This window comes from Macrosteles quadrilineatus, unplaced genomic scaffold (assembly GCF_028750875.1).
Source record: "Macrosteles quadrilineatus isolate MER2022 unplaced genomic scaffold, UCM_ALF_1.0 Scaffold_7__1_contigs__length_78375512, whole genome shotgun sequence".
NCBI classification, from domain to species: domain Eukaryota; kingdom Metazoa; phylum Arthropoda; class Insecta; order Hemiptera; family Cicadellidae; genus Macrosteles; species Macrosteles quadrilineatus.
In genome coordinates, this window is record NW_026542600.1 from 33,104,839 (window position 1) to 33,125,326 (window position 20,488).

General features: G+C 34.1%; 1 protein-coding gene across 1 annotated transcript; it reads right to left on the reverse strand.

Annotated features, from left to right (window-relative positions):
* Positions 1–634: 634 nt before the first annotated feature.
* Positions 635–20,350, reverse strand: LOC128998382 (haloacid dehalogenase-like hydrolase domain-containing 5). The gene is made up of 7 exons (XM_054424495.1): positions 20,098–20,350; positions 14,066–14,272; positions 13,092–13,295; positions 12,294–12,505; positions 11,829–12,017; positions 4,181–4,328; positions 635–3,025 (listed from the first exon to the last, which is right to left on the reverse strand). The coding sequence occupies exons 1-7, from the start codon at positions 20,200–20,202 to the stop codon at positions 2,870–2,872; spliced, it is 1,221 nt and encodes a 406-aa protein (XP_054280470.1). The 5' UTR covers positions 20,203–20,350; the 3' UTR covers positions 635–2,869.
* Between the last annotated feature and the right edge of the window lie 138 nt (positions 20,351–20,488).

Consider the following 20,488-nt stretch of genomic DNA (forward strand, 5'->3'; position numbering starts at 1 on the left):
TTAGGTGTTTTTTTTTATCACACTCCTTCACCTTCAGCCCTTGTCTGTAACTCTTCTAACAGACTAGTGGTTATCGCTGCTACCTCCTCAACTTACTATACTCCAAATCTCTAAGCTGATTGATTAGTTGCTGAGATAGAAAGTCAAGTAGTTGTTTACCTTGTCAATGGTAGATAGTAGTAGAGTGGGTATAATATTTCTTATGAAACCAAGGTGAAATGTTGTCAATCACATCATCATTGTCATAGAAACAAAAGATTAAGGGTATTTTCCAAAACTTTGCATTTAATCATGTTAAAGACAGTGTCCAATGTTACATAAAAACTGTATTGATAACTCATTTTAGGGTGAGCATGAACTGAGTACAGTAGGTCTTACCTACTGAATTTTGCTATTTAACTAGAATGAACAATTACAGTAGGTACCAGTAATTGTGATGAAAATTGATTTGGTTATTTATTTATTCTGTCCAGATAGTCTTGATGTCAAAATGCCACTTACATTGTACTTGATAAAATTCAGTAAATGTCTATGATTTTGTTTTTTATGAAAATCACGTTTACACAAATTTTATTAAGTTTCAAATGTTAGGTCCCACCTATTACATTTCAGGTAATCAAGGGAAAGGAATAAATTATTTTAAAAATACAATGTTTTATTTATATGATTTTTGAAAAATATACAGATACATCATTCATTAAAACTTTCATCACATTAGATTTTGAAAACCTTTACATTAAGTGTTTTAATAAATATGATATAGCATACATTTTCATAAACTACTTTCCACAACACTAAACAAAATTAAAATATCTTACATTTTACCCTATGATCACAAAATTTACTATTAAAACAGAAATAACAAATAAACATTTCAACAAGAATAACAATTAAATTCGATCCGTTAACAAATAATACAATTTTATTTTAAAGTATTACTAAATAAATACAATTATTAAACTAGAATAGACTTGAACGTCTGACAATACACATTTTCACCCAGGCTTTTACTATACTGCAATATAGTACTTGTAAACAGATTTTGGCTGATAAGATTGGCTAATGATTTGTCAAACTAATTAACTAGTGAAAAACATTGGATATACACGATCTTAAAAGTAAGTACAGTAAAATTTTACTGTATAACAGCTTACTTTGTAAGTTAAAATCAAGAATGAACAATGGTTAAACCAAGAATGAAACTGGTTAAAAAGGCAACATAAAATAGTTGGATAGCTCATGTCCACACAATTCTATTCTAGTGTCACAGGCACAGCAGTTAACTACATTAAGAGCTGGCTAACTTTAATTAAAACTACATTGATCTGATTTTGGTGATAACAATCTTATCCTTCACAATAGAAATGTAACTGCCAATACCAATGGGCATTTTTACATTTCAAAGTTAAATATATAATTATTGATTATCTACACAACAGAGACTTAGGTATACGAAAACACTTAATTAGTTAATTAACTACATAACAAGATTTAAAAATAAACAAATAAAATATTAAATAATAATATATAATACAATTATTCTGAATAGAAGGTTATTTGTATTTTTTAAACTGATTTTCCCAGTATCATGCAAGTTTAAGGATCATTGACTTAAGGATTGTTGCAAGATGGTAGATTTTTCTGACCAAGTTAACTTGAGCAGTGTTTTTATATTAACTATTTGTTCCTGGTTCCCCAACATCAAAACACTTTTAACTAAACATATCAATCTATTTATGAATATTAATGTTTGTACCCTGGTGTGATAAAGTGCAAATATTAAACACATAAAAGCATGCTTCAGTCGAATAGACCTCTTTTAAACAGAACCCTGGTAAAATATAATGTTCAGCAAAGAAGAAAACATGATCATTCTGGCAACAGATACAGATGCATAACTCTAGTCTGGTCAAGTCATGCTTCTGCCACGATACAACTTGTGTGTCAAAAATTAAATTAAATTTTAAAATAAGAGATTAATTCTTCTTCTATGATATTGCTATATCAAAGATATCAATTTGATTCAAAATACTATAAAAAAAACTCAAACTATGAGAATGAATTCAATTATTTGGATTATGATGGGATCCATAATAAGATAAAAAACCTAAAATTGGAATTGGTAAATATTATCAAATATTTATTTTTGCCATGATATGATCATTCACATTTTTCGACTTGATCAAATATAGCCTACTAGGTGTACCTAAAAGAATGTCTTATGCTACCCTATAACCACTTCTCTTACAATTGACATGACACAATATTCATTACTTATATCGCACCAAGAATCAACTTTAGAGTAACATTGAGTCTTATTGCTCAATTTGTCCAATGTCTACGGTCATTCACGATATCAAGATGATATAGTTATAATCAATTAATTTCAATGAGCAATGTATTTTGATACATTGATCGGTTTCTTAATCAATTTAGACAGACAATGAGGGTGTGTTTGATTAAGGTAGATATAAAATGGAGTGAGATGTAGCTTTGTTACATACTCAGACCAACTGATTATTAATTGATAAATTTAAAACATTATCCAGGATCATTAATTAAAAGCCAAACTATCATTGACAGCTATGTCCAGTATTAAATGTTCAAAAGGCTTAATTTTCATTGATTTTTTCATGTAATTTCACTTCAGCAGTCTTTTTATATCAAGACAAAAATTATCATGAAACATTTCACCCGCCTAGCAAATACAAACCCCATCAGGCATCAACCTATTGTGGATTGTCTACCTAGGTAACAGTCTAAACTGAGTCAAGAGAATAGGATTTGCATGAATGTATGATGTTAAAATAAAAATATGTATACAAAATAAAAATATTATATAAACAACAGTCACTAAACTAAACTACATTTAATGAAAGCCCTCCAACTGAAAGATTTTGTCTATAGCTTCGTTTACATCCTGAGTAGTGAAGGAGGGTTGGCGATACTTGTTGCCATAGTGGAGGAAATCCCTCGGAGCATGATCTAACTCACTGTCTGACAGTTCATTGGAAAACACTCCAGTCTGTCAACAAAAATTTAGTTACCAAGGGAAGATTGCTGTTTGAAGACAGAAGAACAATATTTCTTTCTATTTATATGTCTTAAAGTACAAAATGTGTCAATTAACACTTGTAGGGCTTAATAATATATTTTTCCTACAGTTACCTAACAATTTACATGTTCTCTCACTGATTTGAGAAAGCAAAGTGGCCAATTCGCTCATCAGTGAGACAATGTTAACATTGTCTCACTCTAATTACTTTGTCTCACTCCAGATTTGCAACATGAAGGCACAAAATAGTGAGCGCGTAACATGCAGACAAGGTCGTATGCGCACGAAATACGTTGGCAGCACTGGCTGAAAATCAGCTGGTCAGCTGTTGTTCTGTTGTATCATTAAATGCCATATTAAAAGTTCACTTCTGTGTAAAAATATGTCACGTTTCTTTACCAATTTATTTGTTTTATGGTATCTGTAGGAAAAATATAATGTACAACTCGAGTGCAAAGTGCAATTGCCTCACTCGAGAAACCATTCCTCACTCGCCTACGGCTCGTGAGTAAGTATTTCTCTCGAGTGAGTCAATTGCTCCCTTTGCTCACTAGTTGCACAAATAACTATACACTTAAACTGTTTACTCACAAGACAGTAAATACATATGAAAGATGGTAAGTGGTGATGGATGGATTACAATATTCGCCTATTGGCCCTGATGATGATTGGAGTGTCTAATCGAAATTGATCACCACTTACCATATTTTTTATGGATTTACCGTCTTGTGAGTAAAAAGTATAAGTGTAAATATATTATTATAACAAGACTTGTTATTTTACATATTTTTGTACTTTCAGGTAATTTAATAACACGTACCTGATGATAGTGATGTGGTGATCCAAGCCTAGAAAATGACTTTATACATACAATAAACTCTGATAAATCCTAGAATAAGAAGATTTGACTTTAAATTCAATCTGCTAATCAACTACTTTGATAACTGTTGTTTGTATAATGTATAGTTATTTTTCTTTTACTTATTTTTACTAACACAATTATAACTTGGTGTAGCAGATTCACCACAGTTCACAGTTGCCAAAAAAATCTTTATCATACATTTTAAGAATAGTTTTTACTTTACTTAAGCTTCTTTGAAACTGTAAACGAGTGAAATACATTACCTTGACTAGAACACTGACGCATTCGGTGATATTTGGGTTACTAAAGCCACTTCTGTCTATGTTCATGTTTGGTGGAAGTGTGCTCTTCTTGTTTATCAAGCACTCATTGAACAGGTTGGCACCAAATATGTCTGTGTTTAGATTGTCCCTATAACATTAACAAACGTTAATAAAAAATTTTGCTTTAGAATCAAGGTCATTTTGGCGATTTTTTATGGGGTAGGATTCCAAAATCATAATACTTAACAGCCGTAATTGTATACAGCAGAACCCCTTATATCCGGCCTCCATGGGACCGAGTTTTTGGCTGGAAAACGATCTGGACATATAAACTAACATTATAAAAAGTAAAAAGGATTATTTATTTTTTAGATAATACACATGTTTGTTAACAGCTTTTATTTATTTATATAAGCTATAGTGGTTAAGTAAGTAACATAAAATTACAATGATTTCAGATAGTACTCGGTGGGGCCAGGAAGTATCCCTAATTTTAAAGGTAAATTAAATGACAACCAAAAATGTTAGAACTAAACTGTATATTGGGATCAAAAGTTTACTTCTGAGAGTTTGTTTTAATATACATTTATTAAGTTTTAAACAGTGCATCCTGCAAATGGTGTCTCTCATTGTCAATACACTGCTGTAGTCTAGTTCTGAAGTTCATCATAACTGTGAATCATAAACTGTGAAGCACTTTTTGTGAATAGCGGCCAAGTCCAAGGTGAATTGCACCCCTCAAGACATCTAAGGCCCTCTCATGAACTATCCTAGGGTTAGAACCACTCAAATAATGCATATTCTGCTTATTTACCACTCCAGAAATATGGAAAGGTGCCTCGTCTGTTGTATTATAGTGTTATATACCTTAATTATATTTATTCTTTGTCTTAGCTAGGCTATGTGATTTGTTGTCTTGTGTTGGTAACACTGTTTGGATATTGTAGATTGAACATCAACCACTTACCACTTCCGTTTATGCTATATTATGACTATATTGTGACTGTCATGTGCTGTAAACTAATCATAATAAATCCAGTGAATTAACCAAGACTGTGTGAGTATTTCAATACCCAGTAACAATCCAACATGGTGGCAGCGAAAAAACGAACTTAAAATGAACATTGTGCGATGTGATGTGCAGTGTATGTGTTAGTTAAGTGTTTAACCTCACATCAAGGTTAGGTTTCGAAAAACCATGTGACTGAAATGTAGATTTAGCTACCTAATTTCAAAGTTTTAGTAGTGATACCTAAGATCACTAGGATTATTAAATATAACCTAAGTTATATAGTAAAATTACAGACTTAAGCTGTAAAATGGAGTTCAGACCCCCTAATCCTATGTCCCTAAGTGGGAACCTCAGCGATAACTTCAAGAGATTCAAGCAGAGTTTTACGATTTTTATGAAGGCTTCTGGACACGAAACCAAGACCTCTGAAATAAAATGTGCAATGCTACTTAACCTAATTGGGGAAGAAGGAGTCGATCTTTTCTACACGTTTGATTTATCGGAAGAAGAAAGAAAGGACTTTGATAAAGTTATGAGTGCATTCGAAGACTACGCCAGTCCTAAAAGCAATGTCGTAATGGAAAGATTCAAGTTTAATATGAGGAGCCAAGCACCGGGGGAACCTTTCACAAACTTTCTAACCGATTTGAAGAGACTGATAAAATCGTGCGAGTTTGGTGATCAACAGGACAGTTTACTGAGGGATCGAATAATTCTGGGCATTGCCGACAAAGGGCTTCAAGAAAGGATGCTTAGGGAGGTAGACTTGAGTCTGGAGAAGATTGCCAAACTATGCAGAGCTACAGAGATGGGCAGAGAGCAGGCTAAGGAGCTGCAGGGTCAGAATTCAGCAATCGACGCAGTGAGAAGTCGTCCAGGACATTCTGCGAAGCATGAAATGTCAAGTACCGGTAGGCCTAACTTTAGTAACTGCAGTGGACCTAATAAAAACTCAAGCCTAAATTATAAACCTAATCCTAATTGTAAAACTGATAGTTATCTATGTAAAAAGTGTGGTTTAACCCATGGCCGGAAAAGTTGTCCTGCTTATGGAAAATTGTGTAATTATTGTCACAAAAGTAATCATTTTGCCGTAGGGTGTAACTTAAAGCGTAAGCCTATTCAAGTTGCTAATCATGATAAGCCACATGTGGGTTCGAGTAAAATTGTAAATGAAGTAGGCCTTAATGCTAGTGTTAAATGTGATGAAGTAGACCTTGGTTCTAGTGTTGAAAGTGATTGTCTTTTCTTGAATTCAATTCAAAACTTGCCAGTACCTAAAAATAACCAATGGTATGAAGTTATGGTCCTAAATGATCAGGAAAAAGTTATGTTCAAGTTAGACTCTGGCGCAGAAGTAAATACATGCCCCATTGAATTGTATGAGAAGTTAAAACAAAATGATGGTTCAATAAGGTTAGAGCGAACCAAAGTAGCTCTTGAAGCCTATGGTGGTTCTAAAATAGAATCAATCGGGGTAATAAAATTGAATTGTAGGCCTATGTCTAGAAGTAGTTCAGAAGTTGTTGAGGTTGTAGTTACCAAAACTAAAAATGATGTAGGCATATTAGGCCTTGAGAGTTGCAAAAGGTTCAACCTCATTCAAAGAATTGACAAAGTGTCAACCAGTAATATTAATAATGTAATAAGCGTTGAAAAACAAAAGTTCGTTGAGTCAAACATTGACGTGTTCGAAGGAATAGGTAAATTTAAAGACAAATGTCATTTTGACGTTGACCCTAATTGTAAGGTTACGGTCAAGCCGCCTCGAAGAATACCTTTATCAGTACAACCTAAAGTTAAAGATGCTCTTGTTAAACTTGAAAGTCAAGGTATAATCTGTAAAGTAGATAATCCGACAAGCTTTGTTAGTAACCTTGTAGTTGTTGAAAAACCAAACGGCAGCGTTAGGTTATGTATAGATCCTACTGATCTAAATCAAGCAACTAAACGAATGCCACATTTGATTCCGTCTATGCAAGACATCTCACACAAACTTACTAATAAATGTGTATTTTCTCTTTTGGATCTCAGAGATGGCTTTTATAATATTGTACTTGATGAGGAATCTTCTGAACATTGTGCGTTCAGTACCCCTTTTGGAACATTTAAGTTCCTACGTTTGCCTTTTGGGTTAAATATTTCTCCAGAAATATTTCAAAAGTTCACAGAACAAATTTTTGGTAGCATTGAAGGAGTTGTAATTTATTTTGACGATATCCTAATTGCTGGTGTAGACGAAAAAGAACATGATATTATTCTTAAGAAAGTCATTCAAAAGGCTAGGGAATGTAATGTTAAGTTTAACCAAGCAAAGTTTCAATACAAAGTCCAAAGTGTGAAATACTTCGGTGAAGTATTTTCTCGAGAAGGTCGTGTACCAGACCCGGACCGTATTAGAGCAATCATAGGCCTTGAAAGCCCTAAAAGTAAAAAAGAATTGCAACGGTTGCTGGGAATGTTCAATTTTATGAGAAGTTTTATTCCAAATATGGCAGAAATTACTAGTCCTTTGAGAGAACTGTTACGAAAAGATATAGCGTTTTTGTGGATGCCTAAACACGAGGAAGTGTTAGCTAAACTGAAGGAGTTAATCAGTAATTCACCGGTACTTGCTTACTTTGATGATAGTAAGCCGATAGTATTACAGTGTGATAGCTCTAAACACGGAATGGGTTTTTCTCTATTTCAAAATGGTCATCCTGTAATGTATGGATCAAAAAGCTTAACAGATACTCAAGTAGGCTATTCACAAACAGAAAAGGAAATGTTAGCAATCTGTGAATCTGTTAAAAAATATCATCATTTTGTGTATGGTAGGTCAAATGTAGAAGTTCAGACTGATCATAAGCCTTTATCGTCGATAATGAATAAGAATATTGCAAATATTCATAACGCTAGGCTTCAAAGAATGCGTCTTAAGTTAGTAAAGTACGACCTTAACGTAAAATATGTACCAGGTAAAGAAATGTATGTTGCTGATTGTCTTTCAAGGTCATTTTTAAAAGACAAAGTATATGATGATCCTAAACTGCTAGAAGTTGTTCATTCTTTGAGCAAACATGCACAAGTTTCAGAAACTAGAAAATCTGAAATTCGAAGTGCAACAAAAAATGACGAGACCCTCAATTGTGTAGTTAAATATGTTCAAGACAGTTGGCCAGACGATAGACATACTATCCCAAGTCATGTGAAATTTTATTTACAGTTAAGAGACAGGTTAACATGTGATGACGGGTTATTGTTTTTAGATCATAGAATTGTTGTCCCTAATTCTTTGAGAAGTAAGATTTTAAATCTTCTTCACGAGTCACATATGGGTATTGAAAAAACTCAACTTAAAGCCAGAATGACAGTTTATTGGCCTAACATTAGTCGCGATATTGAGCATATCGTTAGTAAATGTACTGTGTGTGAGCGTTTTAGGCCTAACAACATTAAGGAACCTATGATTCCACATTCAGTACCTGATTTGCCTTTTGAGAAGGTTGCAGTGGATCTATTGGATTTTAAGGGTAAACCTTACATTGTTCTTATCGATTATTATTCAAAATGGTTAGAGCTCAAATCACTGAGAAATAAGCAAGCTAGTGAAGTCATATTGAGGCTTAAGTCAATTTTTTCTGAACATGGAGTCCCAAAACAAATCTGTAGTGACAACATGCCATTTAATTCTTTTGAATTCATTCAGTTTTGTAAAGAATGGGACATTGATTGTGTTTATAGTAGCCCTACATACCCTAAGTCAAACGGTATGGCTGAGAGAGCCGTACAAATCGCAAAAAACATTCTAAAGAAGTCCAATAATGAAAGTGAAGTATACTTAGCACTTTTAGATTATAGGTCAACTCCGGTAAAAGGTACTAGCCTAGCACCATGTCAAGTTCTCATGAGTAGAATACTAAGATCTAAAATACCCATAAGTAAAAATGTTTTAAAGCCAAAAGTTCAAGTAGATGTCAAAATGAAAATAAAAAACGCACAAGCTAAGTCTAAAGTTTACTATGATAAAAATTCTAAAGTAAAACCAGAGTTTACAAGTCCAAATGTTGTGTATAAAAAAGATAATCTTTGGAAACCAGCTCAGATTATTGGTAAAGCTACAGGTCCTAGGTCTTACCTAATAAGGGAGGAAAATGGTAGAGTACTGACAAGAAATTCAGTTCACTTAAGACAATCTTATAATACACCAGTTCTTAACAGGTATAGGCCTAGAGTGTACGATGAATCTTTTGATGATCAAATTGAGGATGAAGCTAATCCCAATGTTGTTGTCGACCAAAATCCTAACCAAATCCAACCTAATGTAGATAGGCCTAACCAAAATGTAAATATCCCTAACCCTGTTCAATTAGATGTAGGCCTGCCCAATCAAAATACCAATAATGATGAGAATGTGTACCATACTAGGAGTGGAAGGGCAATTAAACGCCCCAGTTAGGTATCAATAAAAAAAAAAAAAAAAAAATGTAAGAAAAGGGAGATGTTGTATTATAGTGTTATATACCTTAATTATATTTATTCTTTGTCTTAGCTAGGCTATGTGATTTGTTGTCTTGTGTTGGTAACACTGTTTGGATATTGTAGATTGAACATCAACCACTTACCACTTCCGTTTATGCTATATTATGACTATATTGTGACTGTCATGTGCTGTAAACTAATCATAATAAATCCAGTGAATTAACCAAGACTGTGTGAGTATTTCAATACCCAGTAACAATCCAACATCGTCACTAAGCAAAACCATCATGAGGCAGGCCCATAATTATGGTTTCACATGTCTGCATTTGTTGCTACCAGTCTCATTGTGTGAGTTCATAAAAACCAACTACCATCTTGTATGGAGATGTAGGTCCTCATGGAGAATATGACCCACAGTGCAATTAGACAACGCCAGTGAGGATGCATTCTTACGAGCAGAACGTTGAGGGGACTGCAAAATCGATCTGATAAGGTAAATGTTTTCTGGAGTTAGGAAGGTTCTGTGAGCCCCAACTATCTTCACCATCACATACAATACAATAGTTCTATCACTATCACATTTACAGAAGTCCTGCACCCACAACAAAACGGATTTGCCATCTGGAACAGCTTTGCAGCAGGGGAGTTTGCAGCACAAGAGGTATAGCAGCAATAGACTGATTTTGGGGGAAATATGTCTCGACTGCAAATATTTCCTAGCTGGGGATGGGGATAATTGGACCAAACGCCAGAAAATCATTTTCAACACGAGTTATGAACGATACTTTATGTCACAATGCAAAAACAAACACATAAACAATAACATACCTCAGTAAAGTTAAATGTATTACGTTTCTAAATCAAAACTGTTATACATAAAAATAAAAGCAAACGTAGATAGCTATTTACAAATTAGAAGTTTCAGGCTATGTTTATTGTGCAGTAAACTCGCACTACGCTAAATACACAAAAATATTTTCATATGCCTACTTTTGTTTACATTTACATTGCTGTTCCATATTAAAAATAGCTGAATTTTAATATAAAATGATTTTTTTTATGCACGTAGCAGGCACAGGGGCATCGCCCAAGGGCCACCCAACTATCTTTGAAAATTGTGAAAGTTGGGAATTTTTGAATATAGATGTGAATCCGTGTAATACAGTTAGTTATGAAATTCTAAGTGTCCCCCCCCCCCCACAATATTTCTTTCATGTCACACCCCTGAGTGGGTAATTGGAGAACTGATTGATAGCAAGGAAAAAAAATTTTCTAGTAAGGGCAAATCAGCTGATAGTTTGTCCCTTCCTATAGATAAGAACTTCTCAACTGGGGACCTATTTTTGAAATAATTGGTTGTCGAGTTGAGTGTTGACAATTGACTCAACTCTTAACCATTTCAAAAATCCCTCAACTACTGCTACTTTCTGTACGGAGTGATGAAAAACTATTTCCCTGTTCTTTCTTTTTTAACTAAACTTTTGGATACATACAACTAAGTTGAAGGGCAACAAATTGATGACTAAACTTTTTCTAAGATGAACTAAATGAGATTTCTCACATTTCTGATAATATCATGAGTACTTAATGAATTTATCAGCCTAAGATCAAGCACAATTTTGGTTGGTTCTTAAACTTTGGTTTCCTCCTACCAAGCCATAGTGTAGGTTGAGATAAATAACGTAAAAAAAAGATATTTTAAAAGAGTTTTAGTGTTAATAGATATGTATAAATTTGATTGAGGAGTCTACTTATTTTCTAGAATCCCTAACACTTAAACGTACAGTGGTACAGTGGACCCAGACCTACGTCTTTAGGTGATGAGTAAGGTTTAGGCCTATAGGAACTTTCCTGATGGGAAATTCTCTAACAAGAGCAACTGTATTATGTAAAGAAGATAGGTTCTGCTTGGAAAAAATAAATAAAATATCATTTGGTAGAATTAAAATGACTAGTAGAACACAATTCTACTGCATCATGGTGTATATAATATTTATCAATAATGAGATATTTTTAATGATTCAAGAATCAAGAATTTATGACAACAAATTACAAAAAGAACATTTTGTATAGTTGAGGTCAATAACGTCAATAACGTAAAGTCGCTTGATTCATAATGTATTATAAATAACTGACACATTCAACAAAGACACATTTTGATGTTATACATACCCAATGGCATAAAGGCGCTTGATTTTATCACCAATTTGAATCTTATTGGCTTGATTCATAATAATCTTTTGGGCATATCTATAGGTGACCTCACTTGGCTTTCCAACAAGTGTTTCGTAAATTAGATCTTTCCCTGTAATCTTTTTGTAAAGTTCCTCCAAACACAGTAAAAAAGCTCCATGCCCAAACCTACAAAATAGGTACAGTTACAGTTAATACAGTACAGTGAATACAGTTACAGTTGTGGTGTTTAAACTTTTACGGTAATTTTTAATGTTATTTGTGCTTAAAACTGTAAGTGGATTCAATGAAAAACTGACTAAATCTTGATTATGTTTAACAGTGGGTTAAAGATTTTAACATGTTTAAATGGTGCTTTATTATTCTTTTGTATTATCCGACCATCCCGCAACCAGTTCAGATTGGATAAAAGAGAACGTTCAGTATTTCACTACCTACATTTACCTAGGCATGTTGGCCTCTGCCATCCACTGAAGGTCCATGTTGCAGGCCAACAAGGGGATGTGAGGGTAAGAGTGGTGCTTAGGGAGATGGTTAGGATCTCCATCAGTCATCAGCACATCCATCATCAGTTGAAGAGCCGTCTCCCACCTCACAGGTTCTCCAAACAGTAAGATGGCCTCGATACGAGGGAAGTTTGGGTCATTGCTTGCTGGCTACACATAATTAAAAATAATAATGTATCTGTATTGCGAATTGTAATCCTGGGAAAGTCTTGCAGTTAACAGTAACACTCAATAATCCAACGGACTGACATATTTGGTAACAGAACACTTGCTAAATGAGCTGTATTTGCAAATGCTTTAGAATTTTAGCAAACAAAAGAGTTTTCATAAATACTTGTGTCAAATATTTGTTTAGAGTTTGTTTTACTATAGCACAATTGTCTAATGGTTAAGGAAGTGAGTGGATAGAGAACAGTGATGAGGAGGGTTAGTAAGTTACAGTGAGGTTTTATGAACATAGGTTTAAGTTATCTTAATTCAAGCTCTGATTATGAGTATGCTCTGAGTTTAAGACTTGACATTAACTATAAAAGGTATATAAAAGGTATGTTCTGTGATCCAGAGACAAAAACAACTCAAAATATGAACTTGACATTAAACTAACCTCAAAAACTATACAATGATATTTTGTTTTTAAATTCATGAAATACAATAGAAAGTAGCCATGCAAAATTAATTATCAAAATAGAAACTGTCCATGAGAAATGCATGATCCAAAACAGAGAGTCTGTCAAACCTGTGATATGCGGCGCTTGTGATCTACTGCGTCTAACAGAGGAAACGCCTTTCGAACATCCTCTACGGTAACTATTTTATTGAAACCAATATTCCTTGCTATTTCTTCAATTGGTCCTTGCCCAGAAACTAAAACATTTTTACTATGAAAGTTATGGAAGACATTAAGAGGACTATGGGCCATCACAACATGTTCTTCAGATACCTAAAACAAAAACACAATTTAACTGATGCACAGATAAAATGGACTTCTACATCGATGTGTAAATACTCTATTTGATATTTTACAACCTTCTTAGAGAAACTAACAATGGCATACAATGTTGAAATATGTTTGTTTTGCAAAATACCTTTATGTAACATCTTACATCTCCTTTAATTTTTTTATTTCTATGCATAAAACCACATTAATTCTTTAAGCCCTAAAGATCATTGTAAATATTTTATCACCTGTTACCTGTAATTTTTTGTAACCTTGACCATGCAACTAAAAGATTTACGTTTCTGTTTTGATTTTTTTAAGTTTCAGTATTGGTAGAGACAAATAGCCTACGTCTATTTACAAAACAAATAATATTAGATAGCCTTTGTATAAGCATAGCAATAACAAAAATATAAACAGAAATGAAATGTAGTTATCATTGGATGTAATTGGTAATTCATCAGTGGTCGGTGAGGTAAACAACGACAACTCTAATATTCTGCATGAAAAGTTATGGGCTATCTCATACTAAACAAATTGGTCATCGCTGTATATGTACATTAAACTTGCAAAGTATACTTTTTATTTTGATTTTTTTTTATCGTGGTGGATCCGCATTGTGATTAATCCACTTGTGGATAATCGGCTGTCTACTGTAGTTGTAAGTGAAGGTTTAGTTATGTACCCCTTTGATGTCCGATATATCAACCTTTGAGGTTTAAAGGGTTATAAATCAATCTCTATATTCTAATATAAGTGAAGTGGTAGGTTACCTTAACATTGAGCCATTCACTCAGTTGCTTAGCTTTGTCGGCAGTCAACCCATTGCCAGCATTAGTCAGGAACACTGTAGGGATTCGAAATTCCCCCTTAGAGTTTATCAACTTTTTAAAAGTTTCAGGTACCTTTGGTATAACTTTTTTTCCTCTAACAATGACACCATCGATGTCAAAAAGAAGTCCGAATGATGGTTCATTACCCTGAAAAAAAGAATGATGACTAACAGCATAGAAAAGTAAATCTAGTTGTGAAAAAAAAACCAGCATAGAAAACCACTATTTCACTAAGAGAGCAATGGTCTTTGAGTACTTATTTGAAATGAATGCAGGGTCAGAGTAGAATGGAGTTCGAGTTCAATAGCGAGAAAAAACCCATGTAAAAACAAATTAATGAAACAATTTTCAACGTTTTCACATTATCAATGGAAGAGATTACATGCTTCGCCAAAAGAGGTAAATTTTTAACAATGAGACAATTTTGGTGAAATATTTGGGTCACAATTTAAAAAGTATACACCTCTTTTCTTGAACATAAATCATCTGAAGGACTGAAGAATTATAGGTATAAATACGAGGGCGGTTTTTTTAAGTAAGGGCCAGTTTTGTGTATGGATCTGTGGTTCACTTATACGCCGCAACGAGACTCATCACCATTTACTGAAATCATTGTAAACAGAATTACGCAAATTTCAGCTCTGTAGCTGACGTGTACACTTTGCTGTGTGTTTTTAAAATTTTTAAACATTCAAATCTCCCTCACGTCCAAGGTAAGGTCAGTGATCATGTTTTTTTATTACAAGAAACATATCTGATGCCGACATTCTACGCCAGATGACTGGAGATTATGACCCTGATGCAAGATAGCATGGACAGTGCAGAAATAGTCTAAGGAGTTTAAAAATAGCCGTGAAAATGCTCATTTCGAAAGGAATTGTGTTTTTGGTCAGTACCCAGACTTCTCAAAGAAGACCACTAAGAAAAGAGAGATTTCACGGCCATTTTTACACTCAAATCCATAATCCATTTCCGCACTTTACTCTCACTCATTGCATTAGGGACATCACCTTCAGCCATTTATGTCAGTATGGGATATGTTTCTTGTAATCAAAAAACCTATCACTCACCTTATTTCAAACGCGGTGGGAGATTTGATTGTTTAAAAAATTTAAGAACATGTACATGACAGCTACAGAGCTGAAATTTGTTTAATTCTTTACACAAATTATGCCAGTGGTGATGTGTCTCGTTACGGTGTACAAGCCAACTACGGATTTATATGCGAAACCAGCCCTTACTTAAAAAACCAACCTAGTAGTTACAAATTTGAATTTCTATATAAACTAATAAGTGGTCTGTTAAGTTAGCTCCTTTTAAATCTTTGATGAACGCTATTTTTATTGTTAATTATTAAACTTGAGAGGGAACAGATTATTTCAACACATTTTTATTCTCAAATCTAATGATATTTAATCATAATATTTGATGACTAATTCAGGACATTGTTGTCTCAGGATATGTGGTTTGTTTGTACAGTATAACCTCGATAGGCAAAACGATTGTGGACTTTGGGATGTTGATCTATAGGGAGGAAATGGAGTTTAATATATAGGAAAGTAAAAACACAAGTCTTATATAGAAAGCACCCAAATTTATTAAATACTAAACAGCTTAACAATTAATTTCACTGTTCATTATTTAAGTCTCAAGTCAACAATAAATGACAAATTAATGTTCAAGTCAGCTTACATTACAATAGTAACCATTAAATATCAATTGAAAAAATAGCTCAGCCCGTGTTGAACTACAAGGAGTATCGAACTATCGAGTGTTGAATTATCGAAGGTTTACTGTACTTATTATTCAATTAGGCCTACAACTCAAATATTAAACACTGTCATGAAATGTAAACTCTAATAAAAATCTATTGTGTTGTTTGTAGGACAGTGTTAATTGTTCAAACAAATAAATAAAATATAGATCTATCAGATAGTTGAGATCTGTTTCAAAATTAGTTTTGTTATATGGTATTGTATGTTGAATAACATCACTACTAATCTATATCCATTAAAAGAATGGGGTTTAAATTGAAGCCTTCTTGACCTATTTTTAGCTAAGTGTTGGCTAAAGTACAGTAGTCTCATAAAGTGACACAAGCAGGCTACTTGCAAAATGTTACTTTTCTGCCAAGCAATGATAAAAATAAACAAGTACTTTGTAACACCTCAGTAAATTGTTTGGATCTAAAAAAAAAACTCAGGACAATCCAGAAGGCAGTCTTGAAAAAAGAACTTGCATTACATATAACAGTACAGTACACCAATTGTAGTTTAAAGTTATTCAACCATCAAAACCATTCTTTAATATTTACCCCTACCGAAGATTTTGTAAAGAACATCAACAAATTATTTTGTTAATGGTCTTGAGTGAAATGGGATTAAAACTCCTGAAAATGTAGTACATTTAGATATTTGCAACTGTTCGGAATTAAAATACCGTAATGTGCAAGTTGTTTTTATGACTAGTTCATTTGTATATACTAAGTCTTGTATTTAGCTTAGGCTAGTTGAAAGACAACTAGCAGATTGGCTTTCACTAGGACAGTAGTTCCCACTAGTGGTTTGTAGGAGGGGGCCACAAAATAGGAAGTATTATTTTATCTTTTTCTGAATTTTGATTTATAACAATAACATTTCTTTCATAAATTGGCTGCATAGCTTTATGATGATATGTCAATAGAGATGCAGTAACCAAATGGAAATTACTATGGAGAATAGTTATTTCAACCCAGGAGTAGCCGAAAACAGCTTACGGATTTATTTATAAATATAAGCTCTTACTTTCCAAATAAAATAGCTTAAAGTTATCAACATTCAGTCCACATGTATTATCTTTTAGAAAGAAAATCTCAGGTTGACAAGTGTCATTAAGTTAGTTTCTGAAATAAAACGTGTTTTATTTAAATATATTGTATCACCTTTTGTTGTTTCTAATAAGAGGTGTATTTCTTAGTAGATAATTCACACAAAATTGTGAATAGAAAAAGAAATAGTAAAAATGGTTGTCATTTAAGATATTATTTTAATGTGTGGGTGAAAAATTTCTGTGTGATGATTGGTCCAAGGAAAAAATTGGGGGACCCCTGTTGGAGAGGTTGTTTAAAGTCTTGTTTGAGGAATTTTCTCTAGATCAGCTCCCAACCTGTGGTAAGCAGAGGCCTCTGCGGTGGTATGTTATGACATTCTGAGTATGAGTATTATATGGAAGTATTGGTTGGGTTGTTTGTGTCAGGCGTTCACAGCTAACTGGCAATTAGATACAGTCAACCATACTTCAGAATGAGGATAAGACTATTAGTTAGTTTAGCAAAATAAAAAGTAGGTATGCGACTGATTTAAAATAATAGCAGTCAAGACTTATGAGCGTGACTAAATTCTTGTGCTTGGTGCTCAGAAAACGTTACTCAGGTATTAATCAATTATGAAAATATAACACTCTCAGGAGGCCCAATTTGGACTGATCGGTATCAATGACATTGAATCTTATCTTAGACCAAATATTTAAAGCCACGCCTTCTCATTAAAAATGTGTATTATATTTCTATATTCTGCAGGTTTGCTGCGGGGGGGGGGGGGGTGTTTAAAAATATTGAATCATCTATCCCATGATTCCTAGATAAAGTCAGTGAAATGTAGGCCTATTTTTACAGCCTTGATGGGGCTTTGGATTTGAAATTGACAGTAGAGGTTGAGGTGCCGTCATATTTGCTTGAGTTCAGAGGTGATATGAGATACCCATGTTCCAGTGACAATTAAACTTAACATTTAATTCCCTTCATCTCCGTGATGCATTGAAAAATCCAAACACTTGCTAACCTTTTTTCTTTATGGTCTTTTAACACGTTCGCTACCCATGAGCCGCGCCCGGTCATTGTGGTAAGCCCGCGATACTAAAAGAAAGTCCTTTGCTGTGGCCCAGATATGCTTTTAAAGTATGACCACCCCACAGCCGGGAAAAAAATTTCTTTTATTAATTAGATTTCATTAAATTTAGCTTAGGCCTATCATTCTGATGGCAAATATGACCTTTTTTAGGATTTAGGCTACTTTTAAGATCGGCTCATATGGGAGCCACCCGGTCTACAACATCTAGGTACATAAAACACATTACCATAGTCGCTACACGTCTCACTTCAACCATCTACAACACTAAAACACGTGTTCGCACTGTTTAGGTTAGTTTAAAGTTATAAAAATCTGATCGGCTGCAAGTCAACTGTGGTTGTCCAGGAGAATCAACATAGCAATACTGGGTACTTTCCTGTTAAATGGAACATTCATTATTATCGATGATTTTTTTTTCGATATATCGATATTGACAAATTGAAACATATCAGGATAAATATTGTTCAGTATCAACAAACAATAAAATAAATGAAACTGTTCTAAAAAAATAACCTAACATAACTAACCAAACTTGCTGTGTAACATTCCATGTTTAACTTGCCTTTTCTATTATCAAAAGGAATTTTTAAATATTACAGCAAGTTTGGTTGGTTATGTTAGGTTAGCTTAGAACAGTTTCATTTCTTAATCCATATAAAAGACTATTTTAGCCTAAACAAGATCAGTTGTCAATATGTAATGGATCGGTAAACAAAAATATCGATAAATCGAAAAAATCATCGATAATAATGAATGTTCCCTTTAACAGGAAAGTACCCAATACTGTATTTACCTTAAAGTCAAGAAACCTAGAGACCATAGATACGGTAGGCCTATATATGCGGCCGTATCCCTATAGATAGCTACAAAAGTTTCAAGTCTCTAAAATAGACAGGTGTCTCTCACAATCGACCCTTTAGACACACTGTAACACCAGCTCATATTAGAGCCTCCAGGCTATTTCACCGGACCTGGCCGACTAAGGTCTGAGCCGCCAGGCTATTTCGACATAACAGCCAAGGCGGCCGGGCTATATTTACGGATTTTTTTTATGCAAAGGTACCCGTAAAGAACGTGTTAAGAGAAGTCTCGGTGTTCAATGAAAACACAATTTCTTACGAAATGGAAAATTTTTAACACCCTGACATATATTTCCGCATGTTACTCTCACTCATTGCATTAGGTACAGCTCGTGACAACTAAGCTGGCACTTGGCTGATCGCTACTAGTATCTAGTTCAAAAACATTATGTCCCGTCATGCGGGTTGCATCAACTGTCCTCGTGACCCATATGAAGGTGCTCAAGTCACAGAAAACAACTATAACCCAGAATGCTGACTGCGTGGAGCATAGCCTGTCAATTCGTATGCAGCGCCACCAGCATACAATGCACCAGCATAGCAATGCTGGTGGCGCTGCCTACTAATTGACAGGCAAAGCTCCACGCGGTCAACATTCTGGGTTATAGTAGGCCTAGTATGTTTTTGGTACATAATACAAGGGTAGTCAACCCCGTGAGGCAGCGAAAATGTTTGCAGTCCGGTCTTTTCCGGGACTACCTCCACCCTCCTCCCGCCAACACTCCCCGTGCTAGGCCAAGTGCCTACTTACATGTTACGAGCCGTACATAAACTTCAGTTTTCATCTGATGATGATTGTCTGCTGCAGATTTGTTTCTTGCAGCCAAAAAACGTATTACTGACCTTATCTGGCATGTGGCGGGAATTTCAATAGTAAAAAAAAAAACAATTCTAGATCAAGCGAAGCACACATGTCAACTAAAGAGCTAAATAAAGCGTGATTATGTTTACAAGGGATGCCAGTAAGTTGCAAGCCGCCTCTTTGGGGTGTACACGTGAACTACGGAGCTAAACAAACGAACAGTTCTTAGGCTATTGGAATCAAATAGACTGATACAGCAAAACCAATAAAAATAGAGGAAAAATTATGTGATTAGGCCTACCTAACTTATATAGGCTAGTTCTGAAAAGGACTGGATAATTTTGTTGATTGATAAAAAAAATCTACAATACAAACCACAGTTCATTAAAACGTGTAAAACTCAGTCTTATACTCTAAACTCACCTGACTAGAAAAGGTGCGATAAACAGAATATGTTGAGGTTAGAATTGTTCTTTTGACGTCCAGTTGAAGGTATTTAATTCCTCTACTAAAAGTAAGTGATGCCATTTGTGATCAGTTATAAAAAAACTTGTAAAGTTAAAAGTAAATTGAAAATTTCACTGTAGTAAATGAAGGTTATTTCCATTTGGAATTTGAAAAAATTAAGACTTTCCCTAACAAATTTGGTTGACGTACGACAAGGTTGAAGGGTTGAACGTTTAACTGTCAACTGTCAGTGTCACCTGTCAGTTAGTCAAGGTGTTTAAAAAATGAACAGCTGTGATTCTGCCACAAAAATATGGAGACCGAGAACTCAATTATTACGATTGGTTATAAATACTAACTGTTGACA